Consider the following 17,478-nt stretch of genomic DNA (forward strand, 5'->3'; position numbering starts at 1 on the left):
ATGAGTTAGTCATACTCAAGCCATTAAAAACATAGACACCAATTCAGAAGTTATATTGTGTTTCCCTTATCTTTTGCACTTAATTCTTCTCCAAATTTGTAGTGTCTTCCCATAGCACCCCATGAGTCTTGCACCTGAACAATAAATTATCTGAAAAATGGTCTAATACAGTAATGAAATTTGTATACACAATAATATAAATAGTGATGTTACAAAGCACTGTATAAATACAAGGTTTTATGATTCCTTAGCTAAAATTACATGGGGATAGGAGGAGGGAGTAATTATATCTTGTATTTTATAATGCCTGCTTGGTCTTTGGGATGAGGAAAGAGAATGAAGAAACAATTATATGGAATTATGTATAGCTGTAGTTAAGAAAGAGAAGACATTACAGGCCAGAAAGGAACGGCAGGAGATCTTCAAAGTGATGGACAGAAAAAATATGCAGTCGAGAATCCTTTATCCAGCAAATCTGTCATTTAGAATAGAAGGAGAGATAAAGGTCTTCCCAAACAAACAAAAACTGAAGGAATTCGTCACCACTAAACCAGCCCTACAAGAGATCCTAAGGGGGATCCTGTGAGACAAAGTACCAGAGACATCGCTACAAGCATGAAACCTACGGACATCACAATGACTCTAAACCCATATCTTTCTATAATAACACTGAATGTAAATGGATTAAATGCGCCAACCAAAAGACATAGGGTATCAGAATGGATAAAAAAACAAGACCCATCTATTTGCTGTCTACAAGAGACTCATTTTAGACCTGAGGACACCTTCAGATTGAGAGTGAGGGGATGGAGAACTATTTATCATGCCACTGGAAGTCAAAAGAAAGCTGGAGTAGCCATACTTATATCAGACAAACTAGACTTTAAATTAAAGGCTGTAACAAGAGATGAAGAAGGGCATTATATAATAATCACAGGGTCTATCCATCAGGAAGAGCTAACAATTATAAATGTCTATGCGCTGAATACGGGAGCCCCCAAATATATAAAACAATTACTCACAAACATAAGCAACCTTATTGATAAGAATGTGGTCATTGCAGGGGACTTTAACACCCCACTTACAGAAATGGATAGATCATCTAGACACACGGTCAATAAAGAAACAAGGGCCCTGAATGATACATTGGATCAGATGGACTTGACAGACCTATTTAGAACTCTGCATCCCAAAGCAACAGAATATACTTTCTTCTCGAGTGCACATGGAACATTCTCCAAGATAGATCACATACTGGGTCACAAAACAGCCCTTCATAAGTATACAAGAATTGAAATCACACCGTGCATACTTTCAGACCACAATGCTATGAAGCTTGAAATCAACGACAGGAAAACGTCTGGAAAACCTCCAAATGCATGGAGGTTAAAGAACACCATACTAAAGAATGAATGGGTCAACCAGGCAATTAGAGAAGAAATTAAAAAATATATGGAAACAAATGAAAATGAAAATACAACAATCCAAACGCTTTGGGATGCAGTGAAGGCAGTCCTGAGAGGAAAATACATTGTAATCCAGGCCTATCTCAAGAAACAAGAAAAATCCCAAATACAAAATCTAACAGCACACCTAAAGGAAATAGAAGCAGAACAGCAAAGACACCCAAACCCAGCAGAAGAAGAGAAATAATAAAGATCAGAGCAGAAATAAACAATATAGAATCTAAAAAAACTGTAGAGCAGATCAACGAAACCAAGAGTTGGTTTTTTGAAAAAATAAACAAAATTGATAAACCTCTAGCCAGGCTTCTCAAAAAGAAAAGGGAGATGACCCAAATAGATAAAATCATGAATGAAAATGGAATTATTACAACCAATCCCTCAGAGATACAAGCAATTATCAGGGAATACTATGAAAAATTATATGCCAACAAGCTGGACAACCTGGAAGAAATGGAAAAATTCCTAAACACTAACACACTTCCAAAACTCAACCAGGAGGAAATAGAAAGCTTGTACAGACCCATAACCAGCGAAGAAATTGAATCAGTCATCAAAATTCTCCCAACAAATAAGAGTCCAGGACCAGATGGCTTCCCAGGGGAGTTCTACCAGACGTTTAAAGCAGAGATAATACCTATCCTTCTCAAGGTATTCCAAGAAATAGAAAGGGAAGGAAAACTTCCAGACTCATTCTATGAAGCCAGTATTACTTTGATTCCCAAACCAGACAGATACCCAGTAAAAAAAGAGAACTACAGGCCAATATCCCTGATGAATATGGATGCAAAAGTTCTCAATAAGATACTAGCAAATCGAATACAACAGCATATAAAAGAATTATTCACCATGATCAAGTGGGATTCATTCCTGGGATGCAGGGCTGGTTCAACATTCGCAAATCAATCAATGTGATACAGCACATTAATAAAAGAAAAGAGAAGAACCATATGATCCTGTCAATTGATGCAGAAAAGGCCTTTGACAAAATTCAGCAACCTTTCTTTTTTTTTTTTTTTTAATTTTTTTTTTCAACGTTTTTATTTATTTTTGGGACAGAGAGAGACAGAGCATGAACGGGGGAGGGGCAGAGAGAGAGGGAGACACAGAATCGGAAACAGGCTCCAGGCTCCGAGCCATCAGCCCAGAGCCTGACGCGGGGCTCGAACTCACGGACCGCGAGATTGTGACCTGGCTGAAGTCAGACGCTCAACCGACTGCGCCACCCAGGCACATCTCAGCAACCTTTCTTAATAAAAACCCTAGAGGGGCGCCTGGGTGGCGCAGTCGGTTAAGCGTCCGACTTCAGCCAGGTCACGATCTTGCGGTCTGTGAGTTCGAGCCCCGCGTCGGGCTCTGGGCTGATGGCTCAGAGCCTGGAGCCTGTTTCCAATTCTGTGTCTCCCTCTCTCTCTGCCCCTCCCCCGTTCATGCTCTGTCTCTCTCTGTCCCAAAAATAAATAAACGTTGAAAAAAAAAATTAAAAACCCTAGAGAAAGTCGGGATAGAAGGAACATACTTAAACATCATAAAATCCATTTATGAAAAGCCCACAGCTAACATCATCCTCAATGGGGAAAAACTGAGAGCTTTTTCCCTGAGATCAGGAACACGACAGGCATGTCCACTCTCACTGCTGTTGTTTAACGTAGTGTTGGAAGTTCTAGCGTCAGCAATCAGACATCAAAAGGAAATCAAAGGCATCAAAATTGGCAAAAATGAAGTTAAGCTTTCACTTTTTGCAGATGATATGATATTATACATGGAAAATCCAATAGAATCCACCAGAAGTCTGCTAGAACTGATACATGAATTTAGCAAAGTTGCAGGATACAAAATCAGTGTACAGAAATCAGTTGCATTCTTTCTTATACACTAATAATGAAGCAACAGAAAGACAAAGAAAGAAACTGATCCCATTCGCAATTGCACCAAGAAGCATAAAATACCTAGGAATAAACCTAACCAAAGATGTAAAAGATCTGTATGCTGAAAACTATAGAAAGCTTATGAAGGAAATTGAAGAAGATATAAAGAAATGGAAAAACATTCCGTGCTCATGGATTGGAAGAATAAATATTGTCAAAATGTCAATACTACCCAAAGCTATCTACACATTCAATGCAATCCCAATCAAAATTGCACCGGCATTCTTCTTGAAACTAGAACAAGCAATCCTAAAATTCATATAGAACCACAAGAGTCCCCGAATAGCCAAAGTAATTTTGAAGAAGAAGACCAAAGCAGGAGGCATCACAATCCCAGACTTTAGCCTCTACTACAAAGCTGTAATCCTCAAGACAGCATGGTATTGGCACAAAAACAGACACATAGACCAATGGAATAGAATAGAAACCCAACAACTAGACCCACAAAAGTATGGCCAACTCATCTTTGACAAAGCAGGAAAGAATATCCAATGGAAAAAAGACAGTCTCTTTAACAAATGGTGCTGGGAGAACTGGACAGCAACATGCGGAAGATTGAAACTAGACCACTTTCTCACACCATTCATAAAAATAAACTCAAAATGGATAAAGGACCTGAATGTGAGACAGGAAACCATCAAAACGCTAGAGGAGAAAGCAGGAAAAGACATCTCTGACCTCAGCTGTAGCAATTTTTTACTTGACACATCCCCAAAGGTAAGGGAATTAAAAGCAAAAATGAACTACTGGGACCTTATGAAGATAAAAAGCTTCTGCACAGCAAAGGAAACAACCAACAAAACTAAAAGGCAATCAACGGAATGGGAAATGATATTTGCAAATGACATATTGGACAAAGGGCTAGTATCCAAAATCTATAGAGAGCTCACCAAACTCCACACCCGAAAAACAAATAACCCAGTGAAGAAATGGGCAGAAAACATGAATAGACACTTCTCTAAAGAAGACATCCGGATGACCAACAGGCACACGAAAGATTCTCAACGTCGCTCCTCATCAGGGAAATACAAATCAAAACCACACTCAGATATCACCTCAGGCCAGTCAGAGTGGCCAAAATGAACACATCAGGAGACTATAGATGCTGGAGAGGATGTGGAGAAACGGGAACCCTCTTGCACTGTTGGTGGGAATGCAAACTGGTGCAGCCGCTCTGGAAAACAGTGTGGAGGTTCCTCAACAAATTAAAAATAGACCTACCCTGTGACCCAGCAATAGCACTGCTAGGAATTTACCCAAGGGATACAGGAGTACTGATGCATAGGGGCACTTGTACCCCAATGTTTATAGCAGCACTCTCAACAATAGCCAAATTATGGAAAGAGCCTAAATGTCCATCAACTGATGAATGGATAAAGAAATTGTGGTTTATATACACAATGGAGTACTATGTGGCAATGAGAAAGAATGAAATATGGCCCTTTGTAGCAACGTGGATGGAACTGGAGAGTGTGATGCTAAGTGAAATAAGCCATACAGAGAAAGACAGACACCATATGGTTTCACTTTTATGTGGATCCTGAGAAACTTAACAGAAACCCATGGGGGAGGGGAAGGGAAAAAAAAAAAAGGAGGTTAGAGTGGGAGAGAGCCAAAGCATAAGAGACTCTTAAAAACTGAGAACAAACTGAGGGTTGATGGGGGGTGGGAGGGAGGGGAGGGTGGGGGATGGGTATTGAGGAGGGCACTTTTTGGGATGAGCACTGGGTGTTGTATGGAAACCAATTTGACAATAAACTTCATATATTGAAAAAAAAAGAAATTGAAGACGTTATACGACACATAACTATGATTTGGGGTGTTTTTTGGGGGTGGAACAAAGTATCCAGACATTATCTGTACCCACTATTATACTAATGAGGTCCCAGAATGGTAGGGCTGGAAGGCACTTAATAGATTATTGAATCCAGATAATCTCATTTAACAGGTGATGAATGCTTAGCCTTTGGAATTTAAATAGCTAAATGCCTTGTCACAAAACAGAAAAGAAGGCTAAGAGCAGGATGTAGAGCTTTGCTTTTGGTCTGAAAGTAATGTCTTCTTTCCACTAAACCCGCCAACCTTCACTGATGGACATTTTATGTGTTTACATAGTGGCCATTCTGTTGGTAGCTGTATGACTTGTACAAACTGTGTGTAGCTGAATTAATCATTCTAATTTCTTCCATTAATAATTCACATTTGCTTTCAGGATCAAATACTGAAAGGAAAATCCCATACCCTATTATAGTATAATCACGGAAATTACATAAAATAACATGTCATCTTATATTACGTTCAAGCAAAGTAAATCATGCAGTTAGGAAAGATGCTAAATAAAGCACAGTGTTCATCTTAAACACATTTATGTAACTCGTGTCTTAAAAATCACTTAAAAATTATCTTGTAGAGGAAATATTTGTATTAATAAAGAATAACTTACTTTCTAAAAATGACCAAGTAAATTTTGAAATTTTTGGTCTACAAATCAAACAAGGGCTGGTAGGATTTTTATCTCCTTCAGTGTAGCAGAGCCCATCGATAATGCAAACATTTTCCTAATGGAAGTTTTAAAAAGAGGAAAGCAATTAGGATATCGTTATAGTTAGTGTTTAGGAAAAAATGTACATAGAAAGATAGCATCATATATGTTGATCATTCCAGGGTAAGCATGTTATAAGTCTGTTTTGATTAGGAAACATTTTTTCATGTGTTCTAATCATAAATGTGTGTTAGAAAACAAATCATTTCCTTTTTGTGTAATTGCCCGTGGAACTGATCAATAGGGAAGGAATAAGAAAATACATATAGCTGTATCTCTGTGTAGAATTTTAGCTTATAAATAACATGGGAGACAATCTGTCTTTTCTTCTGGTCTTTCTTACTGCTAAGTCAGGCAGAAGTGCTCTATTTATAAAGAAATGAAACAATTTTTCCCCTTGCTCATCTTACAGAAACATATTCGTTTATAGCTATTTTCCCTTCCTCTAGGATCCCACTATGTCCTCTGAACAGAGCAAAACTGAACCAGAACCTTGGCATAATGATCCACACTTGACAATGGATATCCTTATACAAAATAGTGGAAAGAGAGGCTGATCTGCAAAAAAATAATTTTAAATGTAGCAATAATTTTCAACCTGGGAAGAAGACCAAATTTTGTTCAGCATATATAAGCTTTGCTCATTTAATGTAATCTCCTTTGATGTCACTTGGAACACTGCACAAAAATAAGAACAGAACAGTCGCAACAATGTAAAACAATTTTGAATTACAAAGTTTTTTTTTTTTAATTTTTTTTTTTTCAACGTTTATTTATTTTTGGGACAGAGAGAGACAGAGCATGAACGGGGGAGGGGCAGAGAGAGAGGGAGACACAGAATCGGAAACAGGCTCCAGGCTCCGAGCCATCAGCCCAGAGCCTGACGCGGGGCTCGAACTCACGCTGAAGTCGGACGCTTAACCGACTGCGCCACCCAGGCGCCCCCAAAGTTTTAAAAGTACTTACTGTAAGACATGTGGAAACAGAATATTTAGGGGAAAATAAAAATCAAACAACTTTGTAAAAACAGAAACTTCTGGGGCACTTGGGTGGCTCAGTCTGTTGAGCATCTGAATTCAGCTCAGGTCATCTTGTGGTTTGAGTTCGAATCCCGCATTGGGCTTTGTGCTAGCAGCTCAGATAATGGAGCCTGCTTCAGATTCTGTGTCTCCATCTCTTTCTGTCCCTCCCCTGCTTGTGCTCTGTCTCTCTCTCTCTCTCTCCCTCAAAAACTAAATAAAACATTAAAAAAATTAAAAAAATAATTTAAAAACCCCAGAAACTTTTTACTGACATGATCTAATTGCTAATCTCAAGGGAAAAAAAAAGATTTAAAATTCAAAATAATGATACTTTTCATTTTTATCTACATAAATATTTGATATGCTTCTCAATTTTGAATAGCCAAGTAATATTACTGCCATGGTATGTATTAAATCAGCAACTGGCATATGAGAAAGATATGGTGATAAACCCAACAGACTGCACATAGATTAAGAGGGTGTGGCTGTGAGGATGCAGCTCAGGCTGGGGTGTTCTGTAATCTCTTAAGTAGATAATTGCATGGTTCAATGAATTTATTTGCCACACACACACACACACACACACACACACAAACTCCCTATAAAAGTGGTAGCCTTACACATTTTACAAGCTCTATCAAAATGCATGTCATTTGCCACAAAGAAGATTAGGCGCGAGCAGAGAGACATATAACTGGAAAATCTTTATTACTTTTTAAAAGGAATGTAGTAGGAGTTAAAATTCAATCTGAACCTCTCCTTTTAATTTTTTTTTTTTTAAGAAATAAATAACCAGCCACTTGAAAACATTAGAGGTAGAAATCTCCTTGCCATTTCACCAAGAGTTACTGGCAGAGTAACAATTTCAGTTAACCTCATATAAACTTGAGGAAGGCTTTTCTCTATTAGTATTTCTGATATGAAGGTGAAAAAAACTAATATGCCTTTAATATGCCAATAGCATGGGAAATGAAAATACTTACCATGTAAATGTGAAAATAAGTGAAAAACTGCTTACCTTTATAGTACATGAGTCTTTTCCATAGAGACCGCAAAGTTGACAAGCCCCATCATAGATGATCATTATTTTGGGATTACTGAACCTGTAACCATCATTAGATACCTGTAAGATGTAGTTTTATAATAAGATAATTTGTTCTAAATGTGGCTTCATAAATTCATTATGAAATTTTAATACATAAATATTTACTTTATTAATAAATATGAGACTATCTTTTCTTTTTTACCTTTAACTGCCACTTCGCAATTGGCTTCTCACCCATCAGATCTAAGGTATCAGACTGCTGAACATCAGGGGGCAGCTGACAATCAATAGTTCTGCTATTTTGAAAAACAATATGCGTGTAGACAGCTTTTCCAAGGACCCATTTACTGCTATTATACTAAAGGCATAATAAGAAAGCAATTAACTTCTGTTTAATTATGGAAATTCCTTGCTAATAAACTACATATAATCAAAATATAAATCTTAAAAAATGCATGGCTAGTATAATGGAATATATAATGAATGAAGTAATAAAACTGACATCAATAGTGAATTTTATCCAGAATAATGAAAACCATATATACCTTAATTAGACGTAAACTGGTTCTAATGCCTCATGCATTTCTTATAGGTGTAAATCAAAGAAGTTATCAATATTGGTCATGTATAATGAATCGCCAAGTAATGAGTTTTGTAGCAAGAGGAAACACATTTGACTATGTAGCTGACACACAGTGGTTTGATTTTCTGCCCAGAAACTCTCTCATTTCTTCTGCAAAAGTTCTTAAACTTCTACTTTTACTTGAAATTGCTCTTTCGGTCCTTCATCCATATGGTTCCTAGGACCTTCTCATGTTTTTACATGACCCATCTTCCTGGCTATGCTTGATTGCTCTGGGGGTGTATCTAAGCTGAGTCAATGCTTTGATTATTTGGAATGTTTCCACTTTATACCAGAGGGGATACTGGGCCAGTATGCTTCTGGTAGCTTCACGTGCAAGATAAAAAGTAATGGAGATGTGGGTGGATGTATTTTTCACTATGTGTAGGAGGCTAGTATATAGTAAAAGGGAAAAATGAAGCGCACAGAGAAAAGCAGAACTGAGACAGACAGATACACACACACACACACACACACACACACACACACACAAGTTCAGATATACTGAGTCTTCGTGGTGTTCAAGTCCCAAATTCAAGTTGTTCCTGAGAATTCAGCAATTACATTCTTACCCTGATTTTGTGAAAAACACACTACCTTAATAATAAATCCTATTTTTGATTAAGGTAATTCAAATGAATCTATATAACTTGAAACTAAATTCTAACTGGTTTATTCTATTTAATAACTCAGTGGCATATTATATTTAATCTACACTTAAAGTATAATTTTTTAGTATTAAAATGTATTGTATTAAATGTATTAAATTACTAAATGTACTAAATACATTTAGTATTAAAATGTATTTAGTATTAAAATGATCTAAAGAGGAAAAGCCAGAAGAATTTTCTAGGTACTGGTAACTACATAGAAAGCTAAAAGGATATATTTTATTGCCAATATTTTGACTTAGATTTTTCTTTTAAGTTTATAACTGTATAATGTTTTCAATTGTTCAGAAATGGTCAAGGACCATGTTGATGCTTCACTATTGTGAGTCTGCAGGAGAAGGAAAGGAAGGTAAGAACATGCTCATCTGTGGCTAGCGGGAAGTATCTTAAGATCTGAGGATTGAAGGAGTAGGCCACAGTACAAATCTCCATGTTTGAGGGGGGTATGTATAGTCTGGCTAAACAGATCAGTGGTTTCCCTCTAGCGGAGGGGGACTGACAACAGTGTCTCAGAGCAGTCATGATAAGGACACTTAGATGGATACAGGGTTTTGTGTATTGAAACAAGATTCCAGCCAAGTCCAGAAATCATTTCCCCTCCTGTTTGGAGAAGCCAACCCCAAATAAGGAATAAATGGAGTTATATTTATTTTCCATTCATCAATATTTTGAGAGTACCTACATGTGCTGAGAATTTCCCGATGAAGAAAGATCACAGAGGAAAGGACAGACAAAACAATTTTAATACTGCTATAACCAAGATTCAAGTTACGTTCAGTGAAAGAGAAAGAATCCATTGTGTCTATCATGGTCAAGGGAGGCTTTTCTCCCTGAAAGTAGAAGAGGAGACTGCCGTTTGGACACCTGGAGCAGAACTGGAGCGACTACACTTCAGTGAGGCTGGAAGGAGTAGCAAGTGAAAAGGGAGGGATGCATGAGACAGCATGAGATTTTAGTATAGTGTATGCAGGCGGTTCAAGGTTACAAAAATAGACAGGAGCTGGATCACAAAGGACCATTCATTTCTAGGAAAGCTACTTGAATTTAATCTTACAAGTATTTAAAAACTGGATTCTGTAAAGTTCTGGCTGCTTTTCGGAGAGGCAGAGAGTGAAAGAAAGGATTGGGTGCTTGGATCTCCAGATAAAAACGTGTAAAATTATTATTGCAAAAGTAGAAAAGAGCAGCCATAATATGCTACCTTTCATGTAATAAAAGAAGGGATTCATCTGTTCCTTTGTGCAAAAGAAATGCAGTAAGGACAAACCAGAAAATAATGAGAGTGGATACCTCCAGGGATAGATGGGAATGGAATGGAAAGAAAGGGTAATGGACAGAGCAGTATAGATGAAAAGACAGTGATATTTTTCTGTGTGTATCTTCCGTACGGCACCAACTCTCAGAACCATGATTTTTTTGCTTACTTTCCAAATAAATAAATAACTAAAATCAACTAAACTGTGGAGGAAATTTAAAGCGGAATACAAATATTCAAAAATAAACTGAATGGTATTACAAATGAAATAAACATCCTGAACAGGGTGCAAAAATATAAGTAAGTTTGGCGCTGGCTAGTGAACATATATATTTTCTTTCTCTAGTTCTGTATAGTGTGTTAGAGAATTTCATAGTGTGCTCTTTATTTGTCAGATATTTAGAAAAAGTTGTATGAGAATAAATATCACAGCAAATAATACATCTGAAAGTAAGTACAAAATGTACTTTCCAAGAGAATACAAACCTATAAAACTTTTTGGCAAATAACTTAATTGTACTGTGATGTCATTTGATTTATTCTGCCACAAAGAGTATAATGTCTAGTCTCTTGAGGAATACTGAAGTGAATAAAATTATGCATACATTCCATTTTCCATTGTGTGTCTTATTTTTTCATTGGGATTAAAATATTTCATGGCTCATTTAGAAAAGCTCTACTCAAAAAATCCTGAAACAAGAATATTTTTCTTGTATAATTCTTTGAAAAAGACAGACACAAAAGTTATTTCCTCCTTAAATTCTCAATCCCAGGATCACATTTAGCTTTAGCAATTTAGAGAAAAAGTATAAAGAATGCTAAAATGTGATTTTCTGTTTTAAGTTTTCAGCTTACCCCAGTATTTTCAAAGGGATTTCCTTAAAATAAAAATCCACTTGAATAAAGAAAAGGAAGACCAATGATTGATGATAAATAATCATCAAAATAAGATATAGCTTGATATAGCAATGTTCAAACTGAGTGATTACGTCTGTCATTTGTAGCCCCAAGAAAGAAAAACACTATTTTTATTTTGAAATCCATAGTAAGGGAAATATAAAGGATGAGTGCAATTAATCTTCACTTTTTGTTTGGTAAAAGGGAATTATTGTTCATATCTCTACATCCCCTAAGTCATACAGATTTGTCTTGGGCAAAAATGATCTCTATTTGTTGTGGTTTTACATTTTAATAAATGCAGAAGCTTACATATCAAGCTTAATATTACTTTAATTTCTTATTATGACTGGAATATGAGCCAATACTGCAATAAAAATTATAGAAAATATTTTAATATGGTTAATGAATAGGAAAGAAACTTTAAGGTTAAGCAATGTAACCATATTCTTATTGAGCTCTCTGTGGATTTGACATCCTTTGGGATTATGTTGTTAACTGACAGACCAAATTAATCCAAGAAAAAATTAATCTGAATAACTCATAAACTTAATTGTTCTTCAACACTATAATTAACATACCTGCAGTTTAGTAACTTCACATTTAGTTGAAGGTAATTCTTTGAAGCCTTGACCAAACACTCTCACTGTCATACAATTATATTTTTGAATATTACAGAATCCAGCATTCCCAAGTCCTATAATTTCAGGAGCCTTGTCTTTGGACAAAAATGATAAAACAAAATGGACAAAAATCCATAAAAATAAACTAATTATTTGCAAGGTCCAAATTAAAAGCATATGGAAAATAATATTTTGAAGTCTAACCAAGTATAAGTACCTTAATTAAACTATTAAATATTAAGAGTAACCTGGTATTTAAAAAAGTGTCACTTACCATCAAGCCAATAACAACAGCATTAAAGATACTACCAGTGCCCAAATACACAGATTTAATTGATGTTTTAATAATGATTAATACCAATTATTTACAAGTATTAGAAAATTACTACTACAATGGCCTGTGTTTTGTTTTTGCCATTTTGGTTTGTGCCATAGAGGTGGGTTATAGAAAAATACTTCTGCAATAAAATAGTGTAATTAGCAATGTAACGTATTAATATTTTTAAAAAATCTTAATTTAAACAGAAGAATTATCAAAATTTTATGAAAATGAAAATGTTATTAATGTTTTTATTTATTATTGCTATCTTACATGTCCCAATTATCTTAAGTGTACTTTCAATCACAGGAGAAAAAAATTCTCCTAGTAGTCAGAGTTAACTGATTTTCACAGTTATATCTTTGGTTCTGGTCTTGGTAAGATCACACATCATCTGTACCAGCAAGATCTGGTTGTCAAAATAGATAAATGCAGCATATGAAAGTAACTGAGTCCTCTAAGTACTGGCAAAATGTAAATGAATATAACTTTACTAGCAGGAGAATATAAAATCATAAATTGTATACTCAGAACACTAAAAATGCTTATGGAAATTAAAAAAAAAACATTTGTTTATTCTTTCATATTCAACAAATGTTTACTGAAGAATTTCTACTTTTCCAGATGTTATTCTAGGTTTCTCTATGTAAAGAGAACAAGTTCCTGCCTTCATATAATTTACATTCAAATATGGGAGGACAAAAAAAAATGAAAAATAAATATAAAGTGTATCACACAAATGTTTTCAAGACTATGGAGAAAACATATGTACTAACTATATTAAGTGAGATAAAGACTATGTGATTGTGTGAAGAAAACTACTTTATTTTGAAAGACTTTGAGAGAAGTCTGAAATAATATGATATTTGAACAGAGAAGGGAAGGAAGTTGATCAGGAATCTATGAATTGGAAGAATGCTCCCGTGAAAGGGATAGTAAATTCAAAGGTCCTGAGGTGGGAGCAGGCTTGGCCTCTTTGACAACCAGCAAAGCAACCACTCAAGAACACTGGGGAGCAGTGAACTACGGAGAGAATGGTAGATGAGTTCAGTGAGAGAGGAGGCTCAGACTGCATAGGGTCTTCTAGACCATGGTAGGGAATGTGGATTTTACTCGGAAGGAGAGAGAGAGAGCCATTAGAGGCATTTAAGCAAGAGTTCTGTGATCTCACTATCATTTCAAAGGGATCTCTTTAGCTGTTATATGCAAAATAAACTTTGAGAGAATCTATAATAATCCAGGTGAGATATAATAGTAGCTTGGACTAAGTTATTGCAGGGAAAGAGATGAAATTCTTCACATCTAGAGCTGGATTTGCTACTAAAACACGAGGCATGAAAAAAAAATGAGAAGCCAAAATGACTACAAGTTTTTAACATGAACAATCAGAGGAGTGAAGTTTACATTTACTGAGATGGAAAAGGGCAGGATGGTGGGGGTAGAAGGAAAATTGGGAGTTACTGGTTTAATAGCTAATGAAATCCAATTGACTTTTAGAAATTTCTTTCTCTTATATACTGAGATACAAAATAGTTTGTGCCACGTAGATGGGTTAGAGAAAATATTAAGCAAATTGGTATAATTAGTAAAATATTATAAACACAGTACTCAAAATACACTGAATGTAAGTTCTAGAGAAATAGTGATTCTCTACTAGTAGAGGGATGAACTGTATGCAAAGGCCCTGAGGTCAAGAGAACCTAGTGTTACAGAAACCAAAGTGGGTGGAGTAAAATAAGTGAGGGTTTTAGTCGTAGGGGATGAGTTTGAAGATATTTGGTGTGCCTGAACATATTGTGCTTTATAGGCTATTATCAGTACCCCAGCTTTCACTATAAGTAAGATGAGACACTTTGGAAAAATTATTACTAATAGTATTGCTTAATATAATTTACATTCTTTTCCCAACATAATCTGAAGGAACCCTGTCAAAATACAGAAGGTAAAAGAGAACAAATAAGTTTTCATAATCAAATAACATACACAGTATCAAAGTTGGAGGGTACTTACTCACCATGGGAATCACTGCAATCATAGGAACTAAAGCCTGGGGAACATACACATCCCCATTCCATACACTGCCCATTGCCACTGCATAAATTGGGGCATTTTAGCACTAAGAGAACGTCTTCAATTGACTTGCCATATTCTTCTGTGTTGTATTTCCCCTCTTCCAAAATTCTCCTTTCACATTCATTTTCTAAAAGAGCCACAGCTGCTTCTGTCCAGCTAAGATCATCTTTTAGGAGAACATCCTTAATGCACATATCTATAGCCCTGTCTAGGCTCTTGCCCAGAAAGGCAAGACAGTGCCTTCCTATGCTGGAGTTACCAAGAGTCTGCTGGCACAGTGCCAAGGTGCTGTATTCAGTGAGTCCAGAGGGTGTGGGCCACGTAGGGACAAACTCTTGGTGGACATCCTCAGAATGGTCCTCAGGGAAGAAATAAGTGAATTCTTCTAGGTCACTTTGGCTGAGACTTCGTAAAGCAAACATAGGAAGAAACTCATAATTTATGTTTTGCCGTTTCCATCTGTTTTGTGGATCCCACCTCATCTCTTGGCTGCGGCTACCCTGGTCCTGGGTCTGTTTCCCATTGTCCGAAGTGTTTGGTGTCTCTTGTTTTTCATTTCCAGGATGTGTTTGTAAATCTAAACCCAGTTTGGTTAGGTTCACATGCTTTTTTTCTTGAGGAAAGAAATTCAAATTACTTTCTTCAAATGCATACTCATTTATCCCTCTGGTAAGAGCTTCTGAATTAATATATTCAGAGGTGACATCTAGTTCTGGTATCAGGAAAGAGAATTTGACATGTTTGAGATCTCTGCAACCTGAAACAATCTCTGGTTGAGAAACACTGTCCAGGTGATCAGAAGGATATAATGAATTAGTCAGTGAGCAGCTACAATAGGATTGTTTTCCAGGTGATGGCGGAGAAATTGGCATTGTGTCAAACATGCTTTTCCCTGGCAAAATCCTTCCAAGTGCAAAAGAGAAAAGAATAGTAATTTGGACAAGAACATTTTTTTCTCAGTAATGTGTTGAAAAACAAGCAAACAAAAAAAAAAAAAAACAAAAACAAAAACCCGCAGAATACTGTGTCACCATTCATTTATTTATTTTTATTTTTTTTAATGTTTATTTCTTATTGAGAGACAGAGAGAAACAGAGCATGAGCATGGGAGGGGCACAGAGAGGGGGAGACACAGAATCCAAAGCAGGCTCCAGGCTCTGAGCTGTCAGCACAGAGCCCAATGAGGGGCTAGAACTCACAAAACGCGAGATCATGACCTGAGATGAGATCAGATGCTTTAGTGACTGAGCCACCCAGGCACCCCCATGTCACCCTCACTTAAACTCTAACATGAATACAATAACAAATGAAAATAATTTACTTTCTTACCTCCATTCATTAATAAAAGCAACACAATCATTAAAAGTTGAACTAATTTTGGTTCCATTTTTATTATGGAAATCATTTTCTGGGTTTTCATCAAAGGTGCCACAAAGTCCCAAAGTGTTTCTATAGTCTAAGCTAGGGGCTCGGATTGTTAAACTCATGCCCCACTCACTAAGATCAGCACGGATAAATGCTCCAGAAGAAAACCAGATCTGCAATACAGAAATAAATCAACTGCATTAAGAGTTGGTATAAAATAACACATTAAATACAAAACAGTGTGTTGAATTTATTTATATATGTTCAATATATCTTGATGCAAGAATGAAAACTCTGTATTTCTAACTATTCCTGAATATTTATTCTTAACTATATATTTAATCCCTAATATATGATTTATTAGGCACTGTGAAAAATATTTTTTTAGGAATAACTTACCAAGTTAGCATATTGAAATCTTAAAATAAGGCTGCTTAGATTTGACAAAGACTTAACTATGTTGTGTCTAAATGTGTACGGAAAATTGAAAAAAGGTATTATTCCTTCTTAGATCCTTCCCCTAAAGCTTTATTTAGGGGGAAAAAAACCCTAATGCAAAAAAAAAAGATAACTCTTAATTTAATAGAGATGAAAACAAGTTCAGAAATCAATCCAAAATCTGTAGGAAAAAAAAGGAAAAATACTTTCAACCGTGAAGAATCATACATACTGTGACTTTTCTTCCTAAGTAAGATTCACTTATCTTGATATTGCTGGTTGCATCTTGGCTCTTTACAGATAAATATGGCTGTGATTCATGTAGCTGGCCACTGCACATATCAAAAGTAACTATATCACCTTCTTCTTTGGCAACAAACCCGCAGTTACAGGACACAGGATAGTGAAGGCTTCCACAGTCCCACTGGCGTACATGGACTTCAAAATCACGTGACATACTCTTATAAAGCACAAATGTTCCAGTCTTGAAATTATCATATACCCTGGCATTAATAAAAATCAACTGCGTTAAGAATTGGTATAAAATACCACAATAATACATTAAGCACAAACAATGTGTGTTAAACTTATTTATAAGTTTACTTACTTATTATAAGTTTACTCAGATACACTATGCATTTTACTTATTAATCATGCATATCTCTCTTTTGCTTTATAGAAGTAAGCTGCATGAGAGAGGGCACGTTTGTTTTATGCCCTGCCACACCCCCAGCATTTAGAACAGGGATTGTCACTCCTTGCACAATTAATCTTGTTGAATTATAGCTGATTAAATCAATCCCACTATTCTTGGAGGTTTTTCCACTAAAATTTTTAAGTTTTCATCATAACCATAAAGGATTCTTGAAGGTGGGATCAATTTCTACAACTTTTTAATACTTGTTCAAACTTTTGGAGTATCACTTGCTAAGGAGGATTTCTATCTCTATTTGTTCATATTGAATAATTTTACGGACAATGATGACATTAAAAATATCTTAAAAAGAAGGGTGCCTTGGTGGCTCAGTCAGTTAAGCGTCTGACTGCAGCTCAGGTCTGAATGCACCGTTTATGAGTTCGAGGCCCACATTGGGCTCTGTGCTGACAGGTCAGAGCCTGGAGCCCGCTTCAGATTCTGTGTCTTCCACTCTCTCTGCCCCTCCACATTCGCACTCCGTGTGTCTCTCTCTCTCAAAAATAAATACCCTCCCCCCA

At 36.1% G+C, this 17,478-nt stretch overlaps 1 protein-coding gene across 1 annotated transcript in view; it reads right to left on the bottom strand.

The window, feature by feature from the left end:
• The window catches only part of VWDE (von Willebrand factor D and EGF domains), a 77,709-nt gene that overhangs the window by 27,737 nt on the left and 32,494 nt on the right, over nucleotides 1-17,478 (bottom strand). Inside the window, 7 exon segments of the mRNA XM_030294831.1 lie at nucleotides 5,835-5,949; nucleotides 7,974-8,078; nucleotides 8,203-8,358; nucleotides 12,027-12,163; nucleotides 14,402-15,363; nucleotides 15,790-15,998; nucleotides 16,496-16,766. Coding sequence (XP_030150691.1) covers nucleotides 5,835-5,949; nucleotides 7,974-8,078; nucleotides 8,203-8,358; nucleotides 12,027-12,163; nucleotides 14,402-15,363; nucleotides 15,790-15,998; nucleotides 16,496-16,766 — 1,955 coding nt within the window.

Source organism: Lynx canadensis, chromosome A2 (assembly GCF_007474595.2).
Source record: "Lynx canadensis isolate LIC74 chromosome A2, mLynCan4.pri.v2, whole genome shotgun sequence".
Taxonomy (NCBI): domain Eukaryota; kingdom Metazoa; phylum Chordata; class Mammalia; order Carnivora; family Felidae; genus Lynx; species Lynx canadensis.